The following is a 23063-nucleotide window of genomic DNA, read 5'->3' on the forward strand; positions in this document are numbered from 1 at the left end:
GTACATACAAATTGTATGTTACGAAAAAAAAAAAAGATGCAACTTCATTTAGAATTCTGATTCATTCTGCAATGTGCATATTTAAACTTATAATGGTCTATTCAAAATGTCTTGGACCTTTTCTGAAAAACTATGAAGGTCTAGGTGTTTTCTTCACTAAGTTTTTGATTTTGCTTCACTATAACTGGAACTAAAGGCAAAATATAATTAATTCCTTCTTCTACAAATAGTCTACTTCCTATTTTGAAATGCAGCCTCCACTTCAAATTTGAAGAAGTCCTGTTTTTGACAATAGAACTCTTCCTCCTCTTAAAACAGTACAGTAAACCCCCGCTATTCGCGGTATCTGTATTCGCGGTTTCGCGATCGCTGATTTAATATAAAATGAAACTTTAAAAAATGTGAATTTTAAAGCGCCGTGAATATTTTCCGCCATAAAAAAAACATGGGCGTGGCTAAAATTATCTTTCCCGGTCAAAACAGCTTTCAGTGGGTGGGGGGAGAGGGGTGACAAAATCGCGATCGTAGATGTTTCTCGCTAATACTTGTTCAGTATGTGTTATGCGCTTGTCATCGAAGGTTTGGTCGTTTGCTTTTAATTTACATGCTTATAAATTGAATAAATTTATCAATTTATAAATTGATATGCTTACAAAAGTGATAAATCTACCGTTTTGCAGTGTAAAACAGACTTTTTCGAGTGTGTACGGAAGAAAGTGTCTTTATTGTGGACAAGTTCTTTTTTACCCATACAAAAATATGGCTACGAATAACAAGGGAAATGTAAAAATATCAAAGAAGGCAATGACATTAGCGAATAAAATTGAGTTATTAGATAAAATTTCTAACGGTGAAAGTGTCTCCTCAGTGGCAAAACATTATAAAATCAATGAGTCAAAAGGTACGATCAATCAAAATATCTGAAGAAAAAATCCGCCCTAGTGTCCGTGAAAATGCGCTAATCGCTTCAAAAGTTTGCTCTCTAACTCGTGATGTTAAATTAGGAAAAATGGAAAAAGCTTTAAATCTGTGAATAGAAGACCGAACTCAAAATAAAATTCTGTTAAGTTCACTCATCATTCGCGAAAAGGCAAAACTCCTTTATCAACACTTTAGTGAAACTGGTGATAGCACTGGCGGGATAAGTTTTTTTGCTAGCAAAGGCACTGGTTTGAAAGATTTGTTTGAAATTTCTAATAAATATTACATTTAATATTAAATTGTTTCTTATTTTCATTTCGATGCCATATGCTTGCATTTCACTATGTACTGTCTATGTACATAGTCATATTATGAAGGCACATAATACATACATAGACAAAATTTTAGACTAGTTTTTCTTATATATTTCATACATTGGAACAGAACCCCTTTATCACTATGGGAACCATAACTCAGTATTCGCGTTTTCGGTATTCGCGAAATGTCTCAGGAACGTAACCCCCGCAAATAGCGGGGGTTTACTGTATAATCAACTTTACTCAGCAGTAGAGCAGATATTAGCATCCTTTAGTCAAAAATGTACTACTGTCAAAATAAGTTTAATCAGCATGGCACTGAGCAGCTACATGATTACTCTAACAGTGAAATAAAGGAATTGGTTTGAGCAGAAAAAAATTCTGGGATGCTGAAGTATTCAAAGTATAGTATGCACAATATTTATTTATTTATTTATTTATTATTATTATCAGGCCTAATTTGGGATGGCGATTGTATGATAATGAAATCTAATTTGTTGATATTTAAGTATGAAGGATGTCCAAAGTCAGTAGCAAAACTGATTTTAATTATCTCTTTTTATACAAGAAAATTGTGTAGTGTTTCAGAAATTTGAAAATAATTATCGAAAAACATGGAATATCAGATGTCACAATGATGACAGGAAAAAAATTAAGGGCTACAATATAACTTTACTAGCCAAATTAGTGATGTAGTCCTTATAAATCTAACAAGAGAGGAGGGAGGCATTTAAATGTCTGTGCATGGGAAATAACACTATCATCTAGACTCATCACACATACCCACACAAAGGAATGGCTAAAGTCTTCCAGTTAGGTAACTGTAGAAATGCTTTATTGAAACAATTTTGCATATGCTTTTCTTTCTTTTGCCTTATATGCCTGTACTTCTCCTTTTACTGCAGCAATCTCTGCCATGACAGCTAGATAAAAAAAAACAAAAAAAAAATAAGGGGAAAAAAAACAAAAAAAAAAACAAGGAAGGTACATGAAAGATAAATTATACAACATTCCACTTTGCATTTGAAAGCTTTTTAAATATTAATCAAAGATGCTTTTGGATTCATGTATTGTAATATTCAGTATAAATTTACCAAACTGTGGCCTAGGATTGCCTTACAAGCATTCCATTGAAATAATAGTAACATAAATCCTACTAGTAGTATACACCATTTGGTATCTCTTATATTGTGTAATCGAATCATAACTGGGTTATCTCAGCTCCTGCAATGAGGGTGCTTACCCATCCACTGATGAGGAGGACAAAACTGTACAAACTGGTGCAATCTGGGTGATGGCACTCCACTGAGAATAAGTAACAACTCTATTTAGGAAGGTTTTCGTAGTGTTTCCAAAACTGGAATTTGTGGAGAACGTTCTCTTATATATTTATTATTACCATTATTTTTTTTTCCAAGGGGGAGGGGAGTGTTTACACATAAGTATTCAAGCATTATTAACATGAAACACCACTGCTGTCATATTTATTTCTTAGTTAACATGTAACTTGTATAAATTTTTGACTAACTGCCACAAGTTTGTGACTATACTAATAGTAATAGTATTTGCCATATAATGCAAAGAAGCCACAGGCTTTTGCTTCACTGGAAAAAAAAATAAAAATAAAAAATCAGCTAGAACCAAGTAGATAAGAAAATACAAATTATATGCTTCCCTCTTCACAAAGGTAACTATCCAGTTGACCTTTGAATTTATTCGAACTGTCAGCCTCAACTATCTGCAAGGGCAGCTTGTTCCAGCAATCAACGACTCACTGACTAAAAGAAAACTTCCTACAATCTAATATAACCTCTGTAATTTGAATTTATGACCCCTAGTTCTGGAATTCTTTATAACAGTGAGAATTTTACCTTCATTCATTTTACTAATCCCTCTCAGAGCCTTATAAACCTCACTCAGGTCACCTCTGAGATGCCTGGTTGCCAAGCTCTGGAGTACACATAATCAGAATCTTTCCTCATATGGTTGTCGTCCTGCCATTCTCACCATTTGAGTTGCTGATCTATATATATATATATCAAAAAAATTAATAATAACAAACAGCCAATGTTTATAATATTAGGAAAAAACTTGCCTCGAACTCTGCTGGGTTTAATGCATTAATCCAGATGAAATGAAAGAAAGAAAGAAGGAAACTCTTAAAACCGAAATTTCCTTAGTAGGCCATATGCAGTCAGGAACTGTAAACGAGGATCTTTTGAATCGTCTTCATGCTGACTGCAGATTAAAACTTTGGATAGAAAGAATTTACTGACTAAGGAGTGCTGGGATATTCAAGGCCATTTCTACACTCCTGAGTCAGTAAATTCTTCTTTTCTATTTGAAGTTTTAACTCATAGCCATATGAAGACAACCACTTGAAAGCTCCACATTATAGTTCTCAAAATTAAAGAAACATCACTTCCCCCCCATAAAGATACATTTAGGGTGAATGGATTTTAGTTTAACAGTTTCTTTCTTCCACTTCATCCTAATTAATGCAATAGACTAAGCAGAGTTGGAAGTACTTTATATATAAACCAATGTGGTAATCACATTTTAAAAAATAAAATGAAAAAGGTTTAATTGCAGCCTACACTGCTGGGACACATGCATGGTAAATTTGAAAGCACTTAACAGTTTAATAGACCAGGCATTAATTTGACTAAAATATATAAATAGGCATCACCAGTAGTATCTATTTATGTGTTAGCAGGTTTATGGTACACCACAGATTCAATTTGAGAATTACTACATGTAAGCATAAGGTGAACACAGTGTATGGTGTTATTTCTTTGTTTTTGTTCAATTGTAAATTTCAGTCTAGAATACATATTGTATTCTAGATTTGGTATCTCTTATATTGTGTAATCGAATCATAACTGGGTTATCTCAGCTCCTGCAATGAGGATGCTTACCCATCCACTGATGAGGACGACAAAACTGTACAAACTGGTGCAATCTGGGTGATGGCACTCCACTGAGAATAAGTAACAACTCTATTTAGGAAGGTTTTCGTAGTGTTTCCAAAACTGGAATTTGTGGAGAACGTTCTCTTATATATTTATTACCTCATTTCTGAGGTAATTACTTCATTTCTGAAATAAGATAATTGATTTTTCATGGATTTCTAATGAATCTTTCTTAACATATACTCTTATTTAATTTTTACTTAATTTGAGAGGTTTCTTAAAATATATATGTTCAGTATATGATTTATCACCCAAAGTTAATTTACAGAGCACAAATATAACAAGTAATTTTGTCATTAAGTATTTAAATTACTGTATAATGTGTTTAAAACCAAATAAACTTTTAAACTTTTATTTGGTTTGAAACATACATTTTTAATGTTTTGTTAGCCATTGTAACTCCAGGCCACTCTTTTATATCTATTTTTTTTTTTGCATTTTCACAATTAATACACACATTTATAGAATGATAGTTACATCATGATGCTTCTAGCAGCTGGCTATTGCTTCTGTCATCTCAGTCTATAGTAAAATAAATTTTAAATATTTCTATAATATACTGGAAAAAACAAGTTTTCATCAAGCAATATTTATTATTTTTCAAGGTCTGACTTGAGAACTGTAGCTTGTACTAAGTGTTGTTGCTTAGTGAAAATTTGTTTGATTTAGACCATGATTAAATAATTTAGCAAATGGATTTTCTTTATGATAATATTCTTACTAAGAATATTTTCCATAACTCTAAGAATATTTGGCAATGCTATCGAGGCAGTGTTAGGTGGGTTGGAAAACTGCTATCAGCAAGCAGAGGTGAAAGTGATTCTTGCACTGCTTCTACTGGAATGAGCAGCAGCCTGGAAAGCAAGGTGCTGGGGATTTCAGGGACTGCTGGGAGTCATCATAAAACAAGTAAATACATGGACTGTGTTAGGATAACAGAGTAAGAATAGGTGCATGTATACTCGCATGTACACCAATGCTAGGAGTAGAGTAAATAAATTTGATAAATTTCAGGTGCTGGCCAAGACAAGAAAGGTAGGAATATATCAGAGACATGGTGTCACACAGATATAAGGAATGCAGAATTGTAATTTGGGAATACAATGTGTACAGAAAGGGTAGACAGGATAGAAAGGGAGGAGGGGTTATTCTGTTAGTTGAGAAACACATAACATCTAAGGAAGTGCAGCCAGTTGACACAGATGGACAGTGCAATGTTGAGTCAGTGTGGTGTGACATAAGCACTGGGAAAGGAAAACGAGAGTAGGAGTGTGTTATAGGCTAATGAATGTGTTGAGTACAACGAACAACTGTACAGAGAAATAGAGTGGGCCAGTAAATCAGATTGTCTTATAATGGGGGATTTTTAACTTTCCGGATATTGATTGGAACTTGTGGGTTGGTCACTCAAAAACTAGCAAGACTTTTGTGGATTTATTGGATGATTGTTTTCTACAGCAGCAGCATGTTCGAGAGGCAATCAGAGGGAGAAATACTCTTGATCTGATTATCAGCAGTGATTCTAACACGCATTAGGAATCTGCAGATAAAGGAACCACTAGGTGGCAGTGATCACAGTGTTACTGATGTGGGATTTATTTAAAGATGTAACTACCATCAGGGATAAAGGGAAGTGGTTTTGCTTTTGTAAGGGTGACTACACTAGTCGCAGAAAATTTTAAAATTCTATACACTGGGACCAACTGATGAAGTTACCAACAGCAAATTCTAAATGGGAAGCATTCAAGGAATTAATCTTTGAAGCTACTAGGCTTTTCATACCAACTAAGAAATACTGTTCAGAGTTTAGGCCTAAATGGATGTCAGATGAACTAATGAGACTCTAGCAGAGAAGAAAAATGCATGGGATGCATATAAATTATCAGGAGACAGATGCCTATGGTAGATATAAGTTAGTTTGTAATCAAGTCACAAAGGACATTAGGCAAGCAAAGGCAGATTATGAGAATTCTTTGGCAAAGGATACCAAAGGATGCAAGCATAGCTAAGTCGACCAAACGTGCTGGTCACATGATATGGTGCTCTGTGATCTATTAGTAATTCTTTCAGAAGAAATATTAGTAATATCGAATGTGTAATATTGTTATACTCCCCCTCACAAGCTGTATAGGAAGAAGGCCTTTTCTTTGCTCCATAAACAACAGGTAATTATGTATTTACATTTTAAATTTAATATTCAAATACAAAGTAGACAACCAGCAACCAAGGTCAGTCGCACCCACTAAACCTCTAGCACTCATAGGACTAGTGTGGTGAGTACGAGTAGGTGTTCAATGCCTCCGGTATTTCCAGAGTTAAGCTATCGTCACCCTGGGTGTCAATTGAAACGAGGTGACGATCCTTGTTTAAACCCATACTGAGTGTCTCCAACTAAGATAAGCTTTTATTCCATTGCTACCTCTGTCCCTGAATATCTACAAATGTTTGTTTCAACGTGAAAATAATTTTAAGAAAATACCAGGATGCCACCCACTCAGGCTAGACAAACCTGCCAGAGTTGCTTCTGGAAAGTTGTACACACACAGTACTATGCAATGGCCCCTGCAAACAGGCCCTTTGTGAAAAATGTAGCCAAGTAAAAGTCACAAAGCTGACTAGTGCTTTCTGGGCTGTATATGCCTGCAGTCATTGTGGGAATGCAGTACATGTGCTAGTAAATGCATCACCTGATCCAGCTCCCACCCACATCACAAGTGCCCCAGCTATGCCGAGTAAACCTCCATATAATCATCTGCTAGATATGCAAGATAAAACCGGTACAAAGGGTGATGCATATCAGCCATTTCAAATGGATAGCTCTAATGGCAAAATAGCGTTGATGACAGGATCACGAGATATGAAGGATGCAGCAGCACAAACATCTACACACCCAATTCCCAGTCAGAGATGTGCCGGGATCCAAACCAATACAGCCCAAGACATGTACCCTGCCAGAAGCAAGAGACAATCTCAGCTACCGGAAATCCAGGACTCCCAGAGACCAGCCCAACTACAGGCGATACTCGTCATCTTTCAAGCATCTATAATGCAAATTATTGAAATGAAATTGAAGGAATTGTGTGGTCTGATAACGGCCTCCAACCCGCCTCAAGTGAGCAAGATTCTTATACCTTATTCTTATACCCGAGATTCTTATACCTTATTGCATGGAAAAGAAGACCGCACCGAAACCCAGCCTAGTCAATCGAAGCTGAAGAAAACACCTAGCACGAAGCATATCCATACAGCTCAGAAGGATGCCATACAATTGCAGCTTGGCCACAACTCAACCACATATGATCCCAAACTGAGGATACCACCTGCCCAACCAACAGGTTCCCAGTCTAAGAATTGTGACAACATCCTTACTACTCTAATTGACAGAACACCCTTACAGTTACAACCTATAAACCTGGGCCCAGATCATGGCAATGCACGCAACAACTCGAATGAATTCTATGGCAAATAATCAGCAAAACATATCTCCTCTTCCAGATCAAGACCAAGCTACTCCTATTCTATAGGAACATCCAGCATCCCTTGGCTCCAAGCAATAAGCGCTACAGGAAATTCTAAAAGCAGCTTATACGTCTAAAGACTGTTCCCGCAGACCACAACCGATGACATCGCTGCAGCTTTGAAAAATTAGTGGCAGCTTGATGTTGCAGTTGAACAGCTCCCAGCTAAGCACCAGAACTATGCCTCAAGCTCGAATGTGACTGTGAACTGTATCGCTACATCAAATGTCCATCCATATGGCCATATGGAGCCGTCATGTGTTCCTTTTATAGGAGAGCAACATGCTATAATGACAAATTAGGAAATGCATAAGCCCCCAGAAGGAAACTCAGCTGACTCACCTACAGCTGCAGTAGTGAGCATTTCACCGCAAAAGTGGATGCCCCAGTATGCGCTCACCTGCTTCCCTGCCATCCGAGTCACCCCCAACCCTTCCCTATCTCTTCCATCATGCAGTATGATCGATGACTTTTGAGGTTATGACGAACGTCGTGGCGAGATCCAATATTCCAAATCCTCTGCTTGCACCTTCACGATGGTGGGACTGTTAGTAATCCTGGGTATAACCTCCATGCACAAGTACATGGCGGGTGACCACCCAGGTGTGAACCAACATAAGCAGGGGTCGAGGTGTGGCCCCCACACCACATGGAGGAACACCGCCCCTCTATGTTACCAGTGAGTACTAGGTGGTAGATGACTCTCATCAACCGGTGAAATACCACCACTCTGCTTATTGGAGGCTTGAAGTGGTGGAACCCATGTTTAGTCTCTAGAGCTAAGTTCCGGTCAACCCTTCCCTATCTCTTCCATCATGCAGTATGATTGATGACTTTTGAGGTTATGATGAACGTCATGGCGAGACTCCAATATTCCTTACATTTCGAGGGTACAGCTCTAAAACGGTGTTCGCAGGCCGGCTGCTAGTTAGTACACCAGACCGAACCTATTGATGACTCTCTAGGAGGCTTCCGGATCAGCTAGTGTATAATCTTGCTACCTCTACTCTGCCAGAAAGTGACTGGAGGGAGTCCAAGTAGTGTGTATGTGGGGAGCACTGTCGAGGCCACGTTATGTCAAGGATCTGGGTATATTCTTACCACATGCACGCCATATCCAAAAATTTCATTACTTTATACAGCATGTCCCACCCACTTTTTCTTACTATTGAATACACCACGAATTGTCAAACTAATAGAGCAAGCTTATCTGCGAAAAGATCTAAACCTCCCAAGGACTTCCTAATTCATTTCACAAATATACGTGGTCTCAATTCTAATCTCAATGATGTCCATTTCCACTTGCAGTCTACCAAACCCCATGTACTTTTTCTGACAGAATCTCAGTTATCGGTTGATTCAACTACTGCTCATCTCAGATGCCCAAATTATTCGCTGTATGATTCCTTTCACCTCAAAGGTGGTACTTGTGCATATGTCCGTTCTGATATTCCCTGTCAGAGACTTGGCAATTTGGAATCTCCTCTCTTTGATCTTCTCTGGGTTAAAATCTCTCTACCTCATTGTGTCAAATTCATCTGTCGTCTCTACCGTTCTCCCAACTTCACTAATCACTTGGAGCTCTTTGACTTCCTCTCTTTGCAACTTGACTTTCTCCAGTCGAACTTTCCTAACAGTGAGGTAATTTTCCTTGGTGATTTTAATGTTTACAACTCCAGCTGGCTTCCGTTTTCTAGTCACACCTACCCAGCAGGTCGAGATGTTGAGGCTTTTGCAATTACTAATGACCTAGCACAGATTGTTCATTTACCTACAAGAATACCGAACAATCCTAATCATACAGCCAATAACACTTGATCTTTTTCTCACAAACAACCCTTCTAAGTACACGGTCGAAGTGAGAGGTCCTTTAGGCACTTCAGATCACAACTTGGTGATTGTCTCTTCTCCAATGGAACCTTTATCTCATGGCTATTCCCAACCTTTCGTGTTGTTTGGCATTACAAGAATGCAAAATGGGATGACCTGCGAGACTTCTTTTCTTCTTTTCCTTGGTCGGATTACTGTTTCAAAACTTCTGATGTCAACATTTGCTCAGATCATGTCAGTGAAATTATTCTTGCAGGAATGGAATCCTTTATCCCACACTCCACTTTAAAATCTCGTCCTTTATCTAAACCTTGTTTTTCCAATAAATGTGCTAAGGCTGACCAAGAGAAGAATGTTGCATATCGTACTTGGCTTGTCTCCAATTCTCCAGTTTCATTTTCTGCCTACGCCAAAGCTCGCAACAATTGTAAAGCAGTTATTAATCAGTCCAAACTAGAGTTTGAACAGGCTAAGAGTAGAAAACTTGCTTCTTTCCCTAATGGTAGCCGAGCATTCTGGTCTCTTGCCAAAACTATTGGCTGCAACTTTTGTCCATCTCTGATCCCACCTCTGTCAAAACCAGATGGTTCTGTTGTCACTTCAGCCAAGGATAAAGCTGCCCTGCTAGCATCCCATTTTTCTTCCAACTCATGTATTAATGATTTGGTTAAACACCTCCCACCACTCCCAACATGCTCCAATCGATGCCTCCTGTGGTTTTCTGTCAAAAGGATTTTGACGAATCTTGATGCTAAGAAAGCTCCAGGTCCTGATGGCATTTTTCCACTTGTTCTCAAAACCAGTGCTCCTGAACTTACTCCTGTTCTTTGCTGCCTTATTTCACTTTCTTATTCCAAAGGTGTTTTTCCTTCTGCTTGGAAATTTGCTCATATCAAGCCAGTTCCTAAAAAGATTGACAAATCCCTCCCATCCAATTATCGTCCCATTGCAATTACTTCTACTCTTTCTAAAGTAATGGAGAAATCAATTAACCGCCAACTCTTAAACTACCTAGAAACTTTCCGTCTGATCAACGATCACCAGTATGGATTCCGTCAGTGTCGATCCACTGGTGATATTCTGGCTTATGTTACCCATTTATGGACTAATTCAATGGAAAGGTTCGGTGAAACACAAGTAGTTGCTCTTGACATCTCAAAGGCTTTTGATCATGTTTGGCATAAAGGTCTTCTAAACAAGCTTCCATCTTATGGTTTGCCAACTGTTTTTAGTAATTGGTTATCCAGTTTTCTCTCTGATCGCTCACTGAGGGTGATGGTAGATGGCTCTCTGTCTTCCAACTTCTTCACTAATGCCGGTGTCCCCCAAGGTTCAGTTCTTTCCTCCACTCTTTTCCATTTGTATATCAATGACCTTCTTCCATTGACTGGAAATCCTATCCATAGTTTTGCCGATGATAGCACATTGCATTCAACTTTCCATTTTGAGAAACCTTATCCTGTTCAATCAGCTTCAACTTCTCGAAAATCTGCTACCAATTCCTTAAATGCTGATCTTCAGGTAATTCTCCAGTGGTACAAAGACAACTTAGCTGATTTCAAGCCTTCTAAAACTCGGTCTTGTCTTATATCTCGCAAAAAGGATTCTTCTGCTCCTATGCTTATGTTTAGTGACACTCCGATTTCTAGGCAAAATGATATATCTCTTTTGGGGATTACCCTGATTTCTAATCTCTATTGGCACAAGCACATTACAAATATTGCTTCCTCTGCATCTAAAAAACTTGGTTTTCTCTTTCGCACTCGGCGTTACTTTTCTTCCAAACAGCTGCTCACTCTGTATAAATCGCAAATCCGTCCTGCCATGGAATATTGTTCCCACATCTGGGGTGGTGCCCCCAAAACGTCTCTCAGGCTTCTTGATTCCATTCAGAAGAGGGCAGTTAGGTTAATTAATGATTCATCTCTAACAGAGTCTCTCCACTCGCTTTCTCATAGACGCACTGTTTCTGCTGCATGTCTCTTCTACAGATACTTCCATGGGCACTGTTCTTCTGAATTGGCTTCTATAATTCCCGGTCTCTCTTTCAAAACAGTCTGAACACGTGCCGCCACCAGCCAACATCCATTTACTGTCCAACTTCAAACCCACAGAACCAACTTTTCATCTTCCTCATTTATTCATTCAACTGCCGTTTTCTGGAACAACCTTCCTTCATACGTATTTCCTGAAAATTACAATCTACAGAATTTAAAGTCCAATGTCAACAAATATCGTCTTTTGTCTTCTCAACCTTAAACCCAAGCACGGTACTAAGTACTATAGGTTCTAATACCTCTCGTGTTTGGGGTTCACATAAAAAAAAAAAAAAAAAAAAATGTAAATCCTCATGAACGACAACCCCAAAATCTAATCCACCCAACTGAGATGCCTATCAAAACCAAAATCATATCAAGGGCAACATCACAGCCTCAAAACAACCAAACGGACTAGAGGGAGAACAATTAAGAGTCCCCTTGTCCCCTGTGGTCAAACTACTTTACCAGAATATCCGTAGTTTAAGGAATAAACTTGAAACTATTGACAAAATTTTGCTATCTAAAGAATTTGATATGCTGTGCCTCACTGAGACCTGACTGGAACCCGCTGAAGATTACATTGCGACTACGACCCCCAGTGGTTATGGTGTCGTGCTCAACATCCAGGAATAAAAGAAGGGGGGAACATCACTGTTCTACAATCAAGCCATCCTCTCCCTTGAGAACAGCATCTCCAGCAACTTAGATGATTACGAAGCGCTCTATGCACTGCTTAAATTGAGGTCCATTTTCATTGAAGTCATTGTCATCTATACACCACCCAATCCTACAAAGGAAACAATGCAAGAGGTGACCAACTGGATCCTTCACCACCTCCATGCTTCACCAATGAAAATTGTCTGCAGAGACATCAATCTTCCTCCATGTCTGGATCATATAAAAAGATTGCTCCTATCACAGCTAAGCGTCGCTGGCTTAACTATAGCCAATGAGGGCCTCACAAGGGGAACAAACCAACTTGACCTGATCCTCACATCAATACCATGTACACTTGATACTCCTCAAGATGGTTATTTTTAGCTCAGACTATGATCCAATCCTAATGCAACTGGAACCACCAATCCTAATTTTTAACGTAAAACAACACGTGATATGGAGAACAATTTAGTCCCAAATATCTCGATGTTTCCATCGACAAAACACAAGATGAGAGATGCGGCATTACAGCAGCATCTCTCATCCCATGGTATGTTCTCGAGTCATGTGATACCCTACTAGTGGCCGACCTGTTAACTAAATGGATTATCATGGTAGCTCAATATGTGGCCTCAAAGACAGTCACAATCACTCTCCACCCTAAAGAATGGTGGACCCCACATCTAAACTCCAGTTTTCAATTAAAACAGCAACTCCATAAGTAATGGAAGCAATCTGGTGAAATTAATGATAGGATAGCCTTTTCAAGAGCACGAGCCATTTTCAACCACCAAAAATCCCAGTCCATCAAGAGCTATTTTGAACAGTTGCTAACAGCTGGAAAGACACCATATACAGAAGAAACTACTTTCAGAGAGCAACTTGACCCCCCAGAGATGGATTGACTTCATTACCCGATTTGAAGATGTGGCATCCAACAATAATTTCGACCACATATTCAATTGTAGTAGACAGGACTCACCAACATCCATCACTATATCTAAACACCAAATCACAGCAGTGTTGAACTCATCCCCATCCTCTACAGCTATGGGTGCAGATGGAATACCCCAGTTCATGTTGAGATGCCTGGGTCCATATACCATCCAGCCCCTTGTTAGCATCTTCAATGCAGTACTAACCAACCACATCTTTCCCCATCAATGGAATGTCTATTTGGTAAGGCTGCACCCTAAAATAAGAACGCCATCATTAGAGAAACACTTCAGACCTATCTCCAATTCCTCATGTCTCCTGAAACTACTAAAAAGGACCCTCCTGCCAACTCTAACAGCTCACATACTTCCAGATGCTCCCACAAATTCATTCATCACTACCAAACAGATCCACCATTACCAATCTCCTTGCCACCACTTACAGCTTTTGAGAAGAAATAACTCCTCATAACCTTGACATTGAAACAGCATTTGATGCTGTTCTAGTACCTGCCCTCCTACTATTGCTTGAAGATCACTACTCCATAGGTGGGGATGCATTGCATTTCCTCTTGTCACTCTTTCAGAACCGTATAATCATACTCCATAATTCTGACAAAAGCTATACTAAGAAAATATCTACAGGAGTACCACGAAGGGGAGTCCTCTCCAGCCACCTCTTTACTGCCATTATCTCCCCTTTCATAATACAGAAACGAGATATATTTTCTTATGCTGACGATTTAAAAATACTGACCACCATCCAAACAAATGCAGACCCAAATATGCTCACAGAAAATTAAGTGTTCTCCTCGCATTAGTAGGCTACCTCAAACAATTTGGCCTTAATATCAACCCAGCAAAGTCTGAGTGCATACTCTACTCCTTGAAGAAAGAGCCCACAACCATCTCGCCAAAGATTAATGTAGTATTCATACTTCCTGTTTCATATCATTTAGATTTGGGGATTGCTTTTGACAAAAGCTGACCTTTAACCATCACATCAAAAAACTCATCAGGTGAGCGGTGCACCTGAAATGGAGAGCGAAGCAGCACCTTCACTACATCTCAGACAAGGTTACTGCAACAAAATATGTCAGGACCATCATATACCCCCCCCCACGAACACAAACCCCATCTGGGCAACAGAGTACTGGCTCCTCAAGTGGGTAACCTACAAACCCAGGATACCACCTCAAGCCCATACGACTGAAATGGCTCTGGCCCTGGGAATTCCCAGGCTGACCTCTCTCATTGAACAAAGGAGACTGGTAATCTACAGTAAAGATGCTGACCGGTCATATCACATCTCCTTCATTCTGGGATCTCTGTGGCTAGAGGATTCCACCTGCTCAGCTAAAAGCCACCCCAACAATTTGCCCTCTTCACTCACACCTCCACTTATCAGATCGCTTCCTACCCTACCAGATGCTCGGACAAATCCAGGACATCGATGCCGACTTACAGAAATTGGCTGTTAACCGACACTATAGGCACAAGATTCTGGGGCCCACACATCCCGTGCCCTCCAATCACTCAGCATAGACAGAGGGCGTCCTTGAAACCATCTAGTCAAATTCAAATTTACTCCAGGTTCCCTCCAGTAAGGAATAGTCAACGGAGGTCTGGACAGTCTGCAAAATGAAAAGCCTTCTTTTCATCGCATCCAAAGCCAACATGCCCTACATTCGCTACTTTAATGATCCAGTTAATTACTGAGTATACCAGGAAAGGAGCCAGCGGTGTGTGCATCAACTGCTTCTGTTCATGCTGTTCTCTCCAACGAGCTGTGAAGATGAAAATCAGGACTTTCAAGTATCATTTTGTTAATTTAATCTAAATGTTACGTTACACCAGTATTTATTTAATGTAATTTTTACATCATCTTAATATTTTTATGTAACCTAATGCCATTATGGAAGTCACTGTATCGTCTTATTAATGTCTTGTCTCTTGATGTTATTTCATTTAATTTGTTTTATGTCCTATGTCACTTGATGTTATTTCATTTAATTTGTTTTATGTCCTATGTCACTTGATGTTATTTCATTTAATTTGTTTTATGTCCTATATCACTTAATGGCAATTTATTTATTTCTGTAATATATCTGTTTGTTATCATCTCTATAAGTGTTAACCCCTGGCCTTTTGGCCGTGAAGGGACATTGCAACACAATTCAATCATGTAACTGTAACAATTGAGGTGGTGCAATAAAAAGATTCTCTCTCTCTCAAAGAAAAACAGAACTGACTTCTTTACTTATGCAAACTCTAGAAGAAAGGGGATGATCAGCTTGGTCTACTTGATATTAATGGTTCGATTGTTGATGATTCTGCTCAGGTAGCTGTTACAAACTGAATGAATAGTTTGTATCCACATTCACACGTGAGGAATTCTGTAGGGAAGTGGAGGCCAAAAGCTTATCAAACTCTAACAGGGAGTTTAATGATTTTGTAATCATTAAACTCCCTGTTACAGTTCCAGGGAAAATAGTGGAGTCACTGGTTAAAGAATCACTGTAGTAGGATTATCTAGACAAGACTCCAATTATTGTTCAGACACAGCATGGGTTTGTTAAGGGGAAGTCTTGTCTGACCAATGTGATTGGATACTATGATGAGATCATAAAGGAACTGGATGCAAAATATAATTTTGATATCATATACTTGGATTTCAAGAAAGCGTTTGATACTGTTGCACATGGAAGACAAACTGGAGCAGTATGGCATTAAGGGCAAGTTGGTTCTATGGATAAAGGGATGGTTGAGTGGGAGAAGACAGAGAGTGGTAATCAATGGACACTGCTCTTTGTGGACTAATTAGTGGTGTCCCCCCAGGGGTCCATGTTGGGCCCATTGTTGTTTTCTGTATTTATCAATGATATTGATGAAGTTACATCAGGCTTATATCCAAGTTTGCAGACAATACAAAAGTTGGTAGGGTTGTTAATGACAGTAAGGATGGTATGCTACTACAACAGAATCTGGAAAAGTTGAGCAGATGGGCTGAGAGGTGGCAACTGAAGTTTAACATTGAAAAATGTAAAGTGCTGCATATCGGCAGTAATCCCAAAATAACATACCAACTGTGCAGTACTATACTCAGGGTAGTGGAAAATGAAAACCTGGGGTAATTGTGCAGTCAGATATGAACTTTCCTGATAATAGCAGACAGGCTGCAAGAGTAGCTCATGGGGTTGTCTTGTCAATGATATACAGCAGACCCCCGTTATAATGTGGTTCGCTTTACGCTGATTCGCTATAATGCTGTTCTTATATTATAAACCCGTATCTGACTATAATGCTGTCACAAATCACTATAACCTCTTTTACCAGCCTACAGATTGCATTTTTGGCATATTTAACGAAAACGTTTCATCTGATGGAGTCAATAGCAAAACAGTATTAAAACGTTTCCCACGCCAGCTTGAGAAATTTTCCTATGCTCAATAAAATTTTCTCGCTTGCTAATTTAATTGTAGTACACTGACTTTTTACTTAGTTCTGAGATCAATTTTAAAAAATTATCAAGTATATTGCTTGTAATATTTGCGTTATATGCGCTTATCCGAAGTCTAGTCATCACTCAGTACAGTGTTAGACATTGTGCGTAACGGACAGTTTACTCGAACATTGTATCATAATTAATGCAACCAATGCAATAATGGCAGATAAGAATGAAAAAGCAATGTCTGGACGCAGTACGAAGACTACAAATTTCAGAAAAAGACTGTATTTGAAAATTAAATTAAACATTTTGAAGCAAATCAATTCCGGTCAATGACAAGCGAATGTGTCATAATTTAGGACTGGCAGGTTTAACTGTAACAACAATTATAAAAAATAAAGAATTAAGTTTAGCAGCGGGAAAGACAGCTGTTCCACTGCAAGCAACTAGGGCTAGGCCAGCTATTATGGTTGAAATGGAGAGACTTCAACTAATTTTATTGAAGATAATATGCAATGCAGAATTCAGTTAAGTTAAATATTATATATACTGTACAGCATATATAAAAAAAGAGATTAGCCTATATGATGATCTGAAGAAAGCTCACCTAAAAAAAAAAAAAAGTGGAATCATTTAAAACTAGTAAGGGCTGGATGAATAGATTTAAAATCTAGGGAGAAGCCCCAAGTGCAGATCAAGGAGCCAAAACTTTCAAAAAAGAACTTGTTAAAATTATTGAAGAGGGGTATTATGTGTTGTACTTCTCAACAAGTTTTTAACATAGATGAAGCAGGACTTTTTTGGAAATGAATGCCTAAAAGAAGTTTCATATTGAAAGAAGAAAAAGACATACCAGGTTTCAAAGCGGTGAAGGATCGGTTGACTTTATTGTTGGGTAGTAACACTGCGGGGAACTTTAAATTAAAACCCCTTTTAGTTTACCAGGAAGAAGGCCAAAGTACAACCCAAAATCGACACATTTTTCATGATTAAATTCATGATTTTAATTGGAATTTTAAGTTTAATTTTGATACATAAGTAGTTACCACATAATTATATAATGTAGAATATTTTATATGTACAAATATTTGAATATTAAATATTTTGACCAACATTTATGCACCTTTTCACTACCATTTATTATTATTGACAAGGAAATATCCTATGGCACTGACCGCAACTCACAAATACATATGTTACCTTATGGGAATGCGGTGCTCACTTAGTGCGGATTCACTTAGCGCTCTGTTTTTTTGGAACGAATTATCAGCGTTAAGCGGGGGTCACCTGTATAAGAATTTTGATAACAGGGATAAAGAGATGATTTTCCCCTTGTATAAGGCAGTGGTCAGGCCACACCTTGAGTACTACATACAAGTATGGAGGCCTCATTTTAGGAAAGATGTAGAGTTGCTTGTGTGAGTACAAAGAAGGGCAACAAGATTGGTGAGGGGAACGAGGAGTCCTGCTACCAAGAAAGGCTTAAGTTCTGCAAATTGCAGCTTCTGAAGACTAGACTGCGAGGTGATCTGACTGAGGTGTATAAGTCCTTGAATGGGTTGAGAAGGCTCAACTCTGATGGGATTTTTCCACTTGCTCAGATTATGAACCCGAGGGGACATAAATTCAAATTGAGGAAAGACAGTTGTAGAATAGATGTGTGGAAATTTGCCTTTTGCTGGGAGGCAATTGATTGCCGGAAGAAACTTCCATCTGTTGTTGTGGAAGTTGACAACTTAAATAAATTCAAGGCTGAACTAGACAAACTTTTGGAGTGTATGGATGGGTGAAATGGAAAGGGTTTTTTTTTTTTTTTTTGGCTGATGCTATACAAGCTTTCTTTCTTGCATCATATGCCTCTACTAATGCTAGCATATATCGATTTCACTCTGTATTAAAAAAATAAATTGAAATTTGAATTGCTACAAAATTGGGACGTAATTTACAGAAATTATTGCATAACCAAAATTAAAGTTCTAAAAGATATTTCTTGGCTAAATGTCTAAGGGTATGAAGGAATTTATTTATGCATGGATAATGCACACACATCACTTCTACTACCAAGGTAGTTTTAATGCATCATTTGATTATATCTCTTATTGTGAATACCTTCTCAACGAGTTGCCATGGTATTGCACTACCTCGAATAATTAATGCTTCACCTATGGAGAAGACTAATGTTACTTATTCTCAGAGCTTACCACCACCCAGATGGCACTATTTCAAAGCTTATTGGCTTCTAATCAGTGGGTGGGCAGGTATCCTGTTGTTGCAATAGTGACAACCCAGTTATGAAGTAGAACTCCACAATATGAGAGATGCCTGATGATGTGCATGGTTTAATCTAAAAGATATTTCTTGGCTGATGCCTAAGTGTATGAAGGAATTTATTTATGCATGGGTAATGCAATACCGTGGCAGCTCGTTGTGAAGGTATTAACAATATGAGATACAATCAAACAATGCAGTAAAACTACCTTTGTTGGTAGTAGAAATGTTGTATGTGCGTTACCTATGCATATCCTTTAAAATTAATGTTAATCTGCAATATTAACTTTAATTGGTATGCAATTTTCTTCTAATCTAAAAGATGAAATATCATCAAAAAAATGAGAAGATGACTGTTCCTTTTAAAAAAGGAACAGTCATCTTCTCATTTTTTTGGAACTTGTTACTTACCTTTATCATTTGGTGCCAACCTTAAAGCTTCTTGGAGATCTGTCTAAAAATTAGACAAAAAAAAAAAAAAAAAAAAAAATATATATATATATATAAATTTACCATACCAATTTACCATAACACTTTTGTTTAAGTGTTACTTAAACAAAAGTAGTGATCAATTGATCATACTACTTTCCAAAATTTCCCAATTTTGAGATGTTCTACTAAACAGGGTAAAGAAGTAAATTAAGTTTAAGTTCAGCCCTTACAACCTGACTCCAGATAATAAAGAATGAATGACTGTCTCAGAAAAGATTTCTGTGAAGTTCTGTATGACTGGTATTTGGGTAAAGAAATATTATGTATCTCTGAAATATGAAGCTATAAAAGCAACACTATGATATATTACTACAGATGCCCACACTTGTCACCACAAGTTAAAACTTTTGTTGCTGGCAGTGTTACCAAAATACTATAACATGAAGAAAAGAAGAATTCAATGTCAGTAGATTATTAGTTTTTTTGCAGGAGGAGGAAAAAAAAAAGAAACACCACAACCCACGATAACTTCTATTCTTCACATGCTTGCAGTAGATTAAATATAGTTGCAAAGCAGATGTGCTAAGTAGAATTAATGGAGCCTACCCCTGACGTATGTACTAAGTCAAACCTTTGGCCTTTCTGATCTACAATAATGGTGAAGTAGCAAGAACAGCAATCACTGATGAAACAATAAAAATATACCATGAAACATATGATTCCATCTATATGTAATTTTCAATTGCAAATAAATAAATATTCTAATATAGTTTGAAGTGCTTTATTCCTCTTTCAACAAGTGTATTTACTGTAAGTCCCTATAATTTATTACACTGTTGTTGTATTGACATTATCTTATTTTTAAGTTATTATATTTTAAGATATTTGACATTGATGTTTAAAATTTTGACACTGAATATTAATAATGAAAGTCAGAGTTGCCACTTTTTAAAAAACTCTGACCAGAAAATTATTTGGAGTTGTAAGGAAGTTATTGAAATTCTAAAAATTTTTCACATAAAATATAAATTTTTTTTTGCATACAATTTTTAATGTTATTTTTAGATTACTTTGTAACTAAAAATAACACAAAAATGTATTTGTTAAATGTTATTTATTATAAAATAAATTAGAAGGATTTATTTTGTAATAACTATCTACTTGTATAAATGTTTAGGATTTCATTAATGTCATAATTTAAAACTTGATACAAGTATTAACAGTTTTAGAAGTTATGTACATTCTTAAAAAAAAACTATAATAACACAGAATAATTTTCACATTTGTCTCAAGATGGAATGAAAAATTTATTTTTTACTTTGTTGGTCTATAACCTGGAGAAAACATGCTTAAACATCTGAGGACTCCAGATCAAACCCAGATAAGTAGCAACTTTAGGTTTAGTGCTATAAAAACAGAAGTAAAAACAAATTTGGGGACTTAGCAAAAGTATATGTCAAAATATGTATCCTAGTTTTTTTTTTTTTTTTTTTACTTTTTGAATGCCCCTCTTCTGGGCTGTACTTTATAATAACAGCTTTGGTTTCCCTCTCCCCTTTCCCATTATAATGTAACAAACTGCTTCAGTTTTTCACATTATCTTTTTACAAAAGCCCCATCAGTAGCAGTTGTGGGATTCCTTCCTACCTGTAAACCCATAAACATTCCATCTACCCATTCTTTTCATTACGTAATTTGTAATTGGTCCCTTATGATGTTATTTATTTACATTTGTCAACTCAGTGTTACACAGCCTTTCTTCTAATCTAAAACAGTTCCTCTTTAATTTCCTTTTTTCCTTATTTGTTCACTGTGTGCATTATTTAGTACTCTGCAGTTGCAATTAATCACTGGCTACTTATAGATGGCTACTTACCAAGTGTTATCCCACAATTGCCTTACACAGTGGGATTATAACCTCCCTATCTTTATAAGAAAATGCCTGATAAATCATACCATGGGTCCTCCTCCTTGCTGCCAGTCTACCCGTATTGTAACTCCAAAATCCTATTCTTCTTCTTCTTCTAAAGTTTTCAGTTCATCCCAGCAAGTATAATGCACTTACTGGGATGAAATGAAAGGCTCAAACTAAGCCTTTAGATTTTGCAGCATATGGGCACTCTTTTATTGATTTCAAAAATGTAGCTGCCACTTTTATGACCATCCAAGTTGTCCTGATGAAGCAATTCTTGGTACTGGTTGTTAACCACTCTGCTTATCTTGATGTTCAGCAAAATAACTTCTTTACTTTCTGACAGATTACCCTTTCCAACTTTTCATCTTTTCATCAGTGTCATTTAAGAAAACCAGAAATGATTATAGTCCCAGTATTGATTACTGAGGAACCCCACTTCTTTCTGTAGCCCAATCTGAAGAGTAACCATTAATCACAACTTTCTGCTTAAAACCAGAAATGATTATAGTCCCAGTATTGATTACTGAGGAACCCCACTTCTTTCTGTAGCCCAATCTGAAGAGTAACCATTAATCACAACTTTCTGCTTCCTGTTCTGCAACACATTTAATTATCTTACCCACAATCCCATGTTTCAGCTTACATGATAACCTCTTATGAATTAAGGAATGAATCAAGTGCTTTGCTGAAATCCAAATAAACAAATTCCTGCATACAATACATGAATGATTTTATCAAAATAGCTAACCAGATTAGTTAAACAAGATTTTTCTTTTGCAAATGCTCTGTTTCCCATAGAATACCATTTCTACCTACATACCCCATGCATTGTATTTTTTCGACTGTCTCCATCCCTACTATTTCACTCAGACTGACTTGTCTGTAGTTACTCACTAACTTCACTCTTAGAACCATCTGTATGTACTGGAAATATGCTGGTACTTCTCCACTCCAAAGGTATCTTCTCTGAATTTAGTAATACCCTTATAATAAATTTTAATCATTCAGTCACTCTGTTGCTGTTCCCTCGAAATTACTTGGTATATGCCATAAACTTCATGGATCTTACTTGCCTTTAGGCTTGGATGTTTTTCTAATAAACATGCGTATTTCAGTATTACTAATTTCTTATTTCTTATCTTTGCTCATGCAATTTCTCCTTGCCATGAAAGTAGTAGTAGAGGCATGTGATGCAAGAAAACAAGTGTATGAGCTTATGTAGCATCAGCCGAAAAAAAACAATTTCACACATCCATATCCTCTAAAAGTTTGCTCAGTTCCTCCTTGAATTTATTTAAGCTATCAACTTCCACTACGAGAGATGGAAGTTTGTTCCAGCTATCAACTACCTGCTGGCTAAAGGCAAATTTCCACACATCTATTCTACAAGTCTTTCCTCAATTTGAATTTGTGCCTCTTCAGATTCGTAATCTGAGCAAGTGGAAGAATACCATCAGAATTAAGCCTGCTCAACCCATTCAAGGCCATATGCACCTCAATCAGATCACCTCGCAGGTGCCTAGTCTCCAGCCGCTGCAATTTGCAGAACTTAAGCCTTTCTTAGTAAGAGGATCCCTTCGTTTCCCTCACCAATCTTCTTGCCCTTCTCCATACTCGCTCAAGTAACTCTACATCCTTCCTAAAATGAGGCCTCCAGACCTGTACGCAGTACTCATTGTCTTATACAAAGGGATAATTACCTCCATTTCCCTACTAGCAAAATTCCTGTATATCATTGACAATAACCCATGACCTGCTCTGTCAGCCTGTCTGCACTGCTCAGAAAATTTCATATCTGACTGCGAAATTAC

At 37.5% G+C, this 23063-nt stretch overlaps 1 protein-coding gene across 1 annotated transcript in view; it reads right to left on the bottom strand.

Moving 5' to 3' along the window:
• Positions 1–1862: 1862 nt before the first annotated feature.
• The window catches only part of LOC150080733 (peptidyl-prolyl cis-trans isomerase D-like), a 154840-nt gene continuing 133639 nt past the window's right edge, over positions 1863–23063 (bottom strand). The window contains exons 10-11 of the mRNA XM_090381783.1: positions 19317–19359; positions 1863–2161 (exon numbers count right to left, since the gene is read on the bottom strand). Of these exons, the coding sequence (XP_090237909.1) occupies positions 2073–2161; positions 19317–19359 (132 nt within the window). The 3' untranslated portion in view covers positions 1863–2072. The remainder of the gene's footprint in view (positions 2162–19316; positions 19360–23063) is intronic.

This window comes from Mastigoproctus giganteus, chromosome 9 (assembly GCF_048544385.1).
Source record: "Mastigoproctus giganteus isolate SK-2022 chromosome 9, ASM4854438v1, whole genome shotgun sequence".
Taxonomy (NCBI): Eukaryota; Metazoa; Arthropoda; class Arachnida; order Uropygi; family Thelyphonidae; genus Mastigoproctus; species Mastigoproctus giganteus.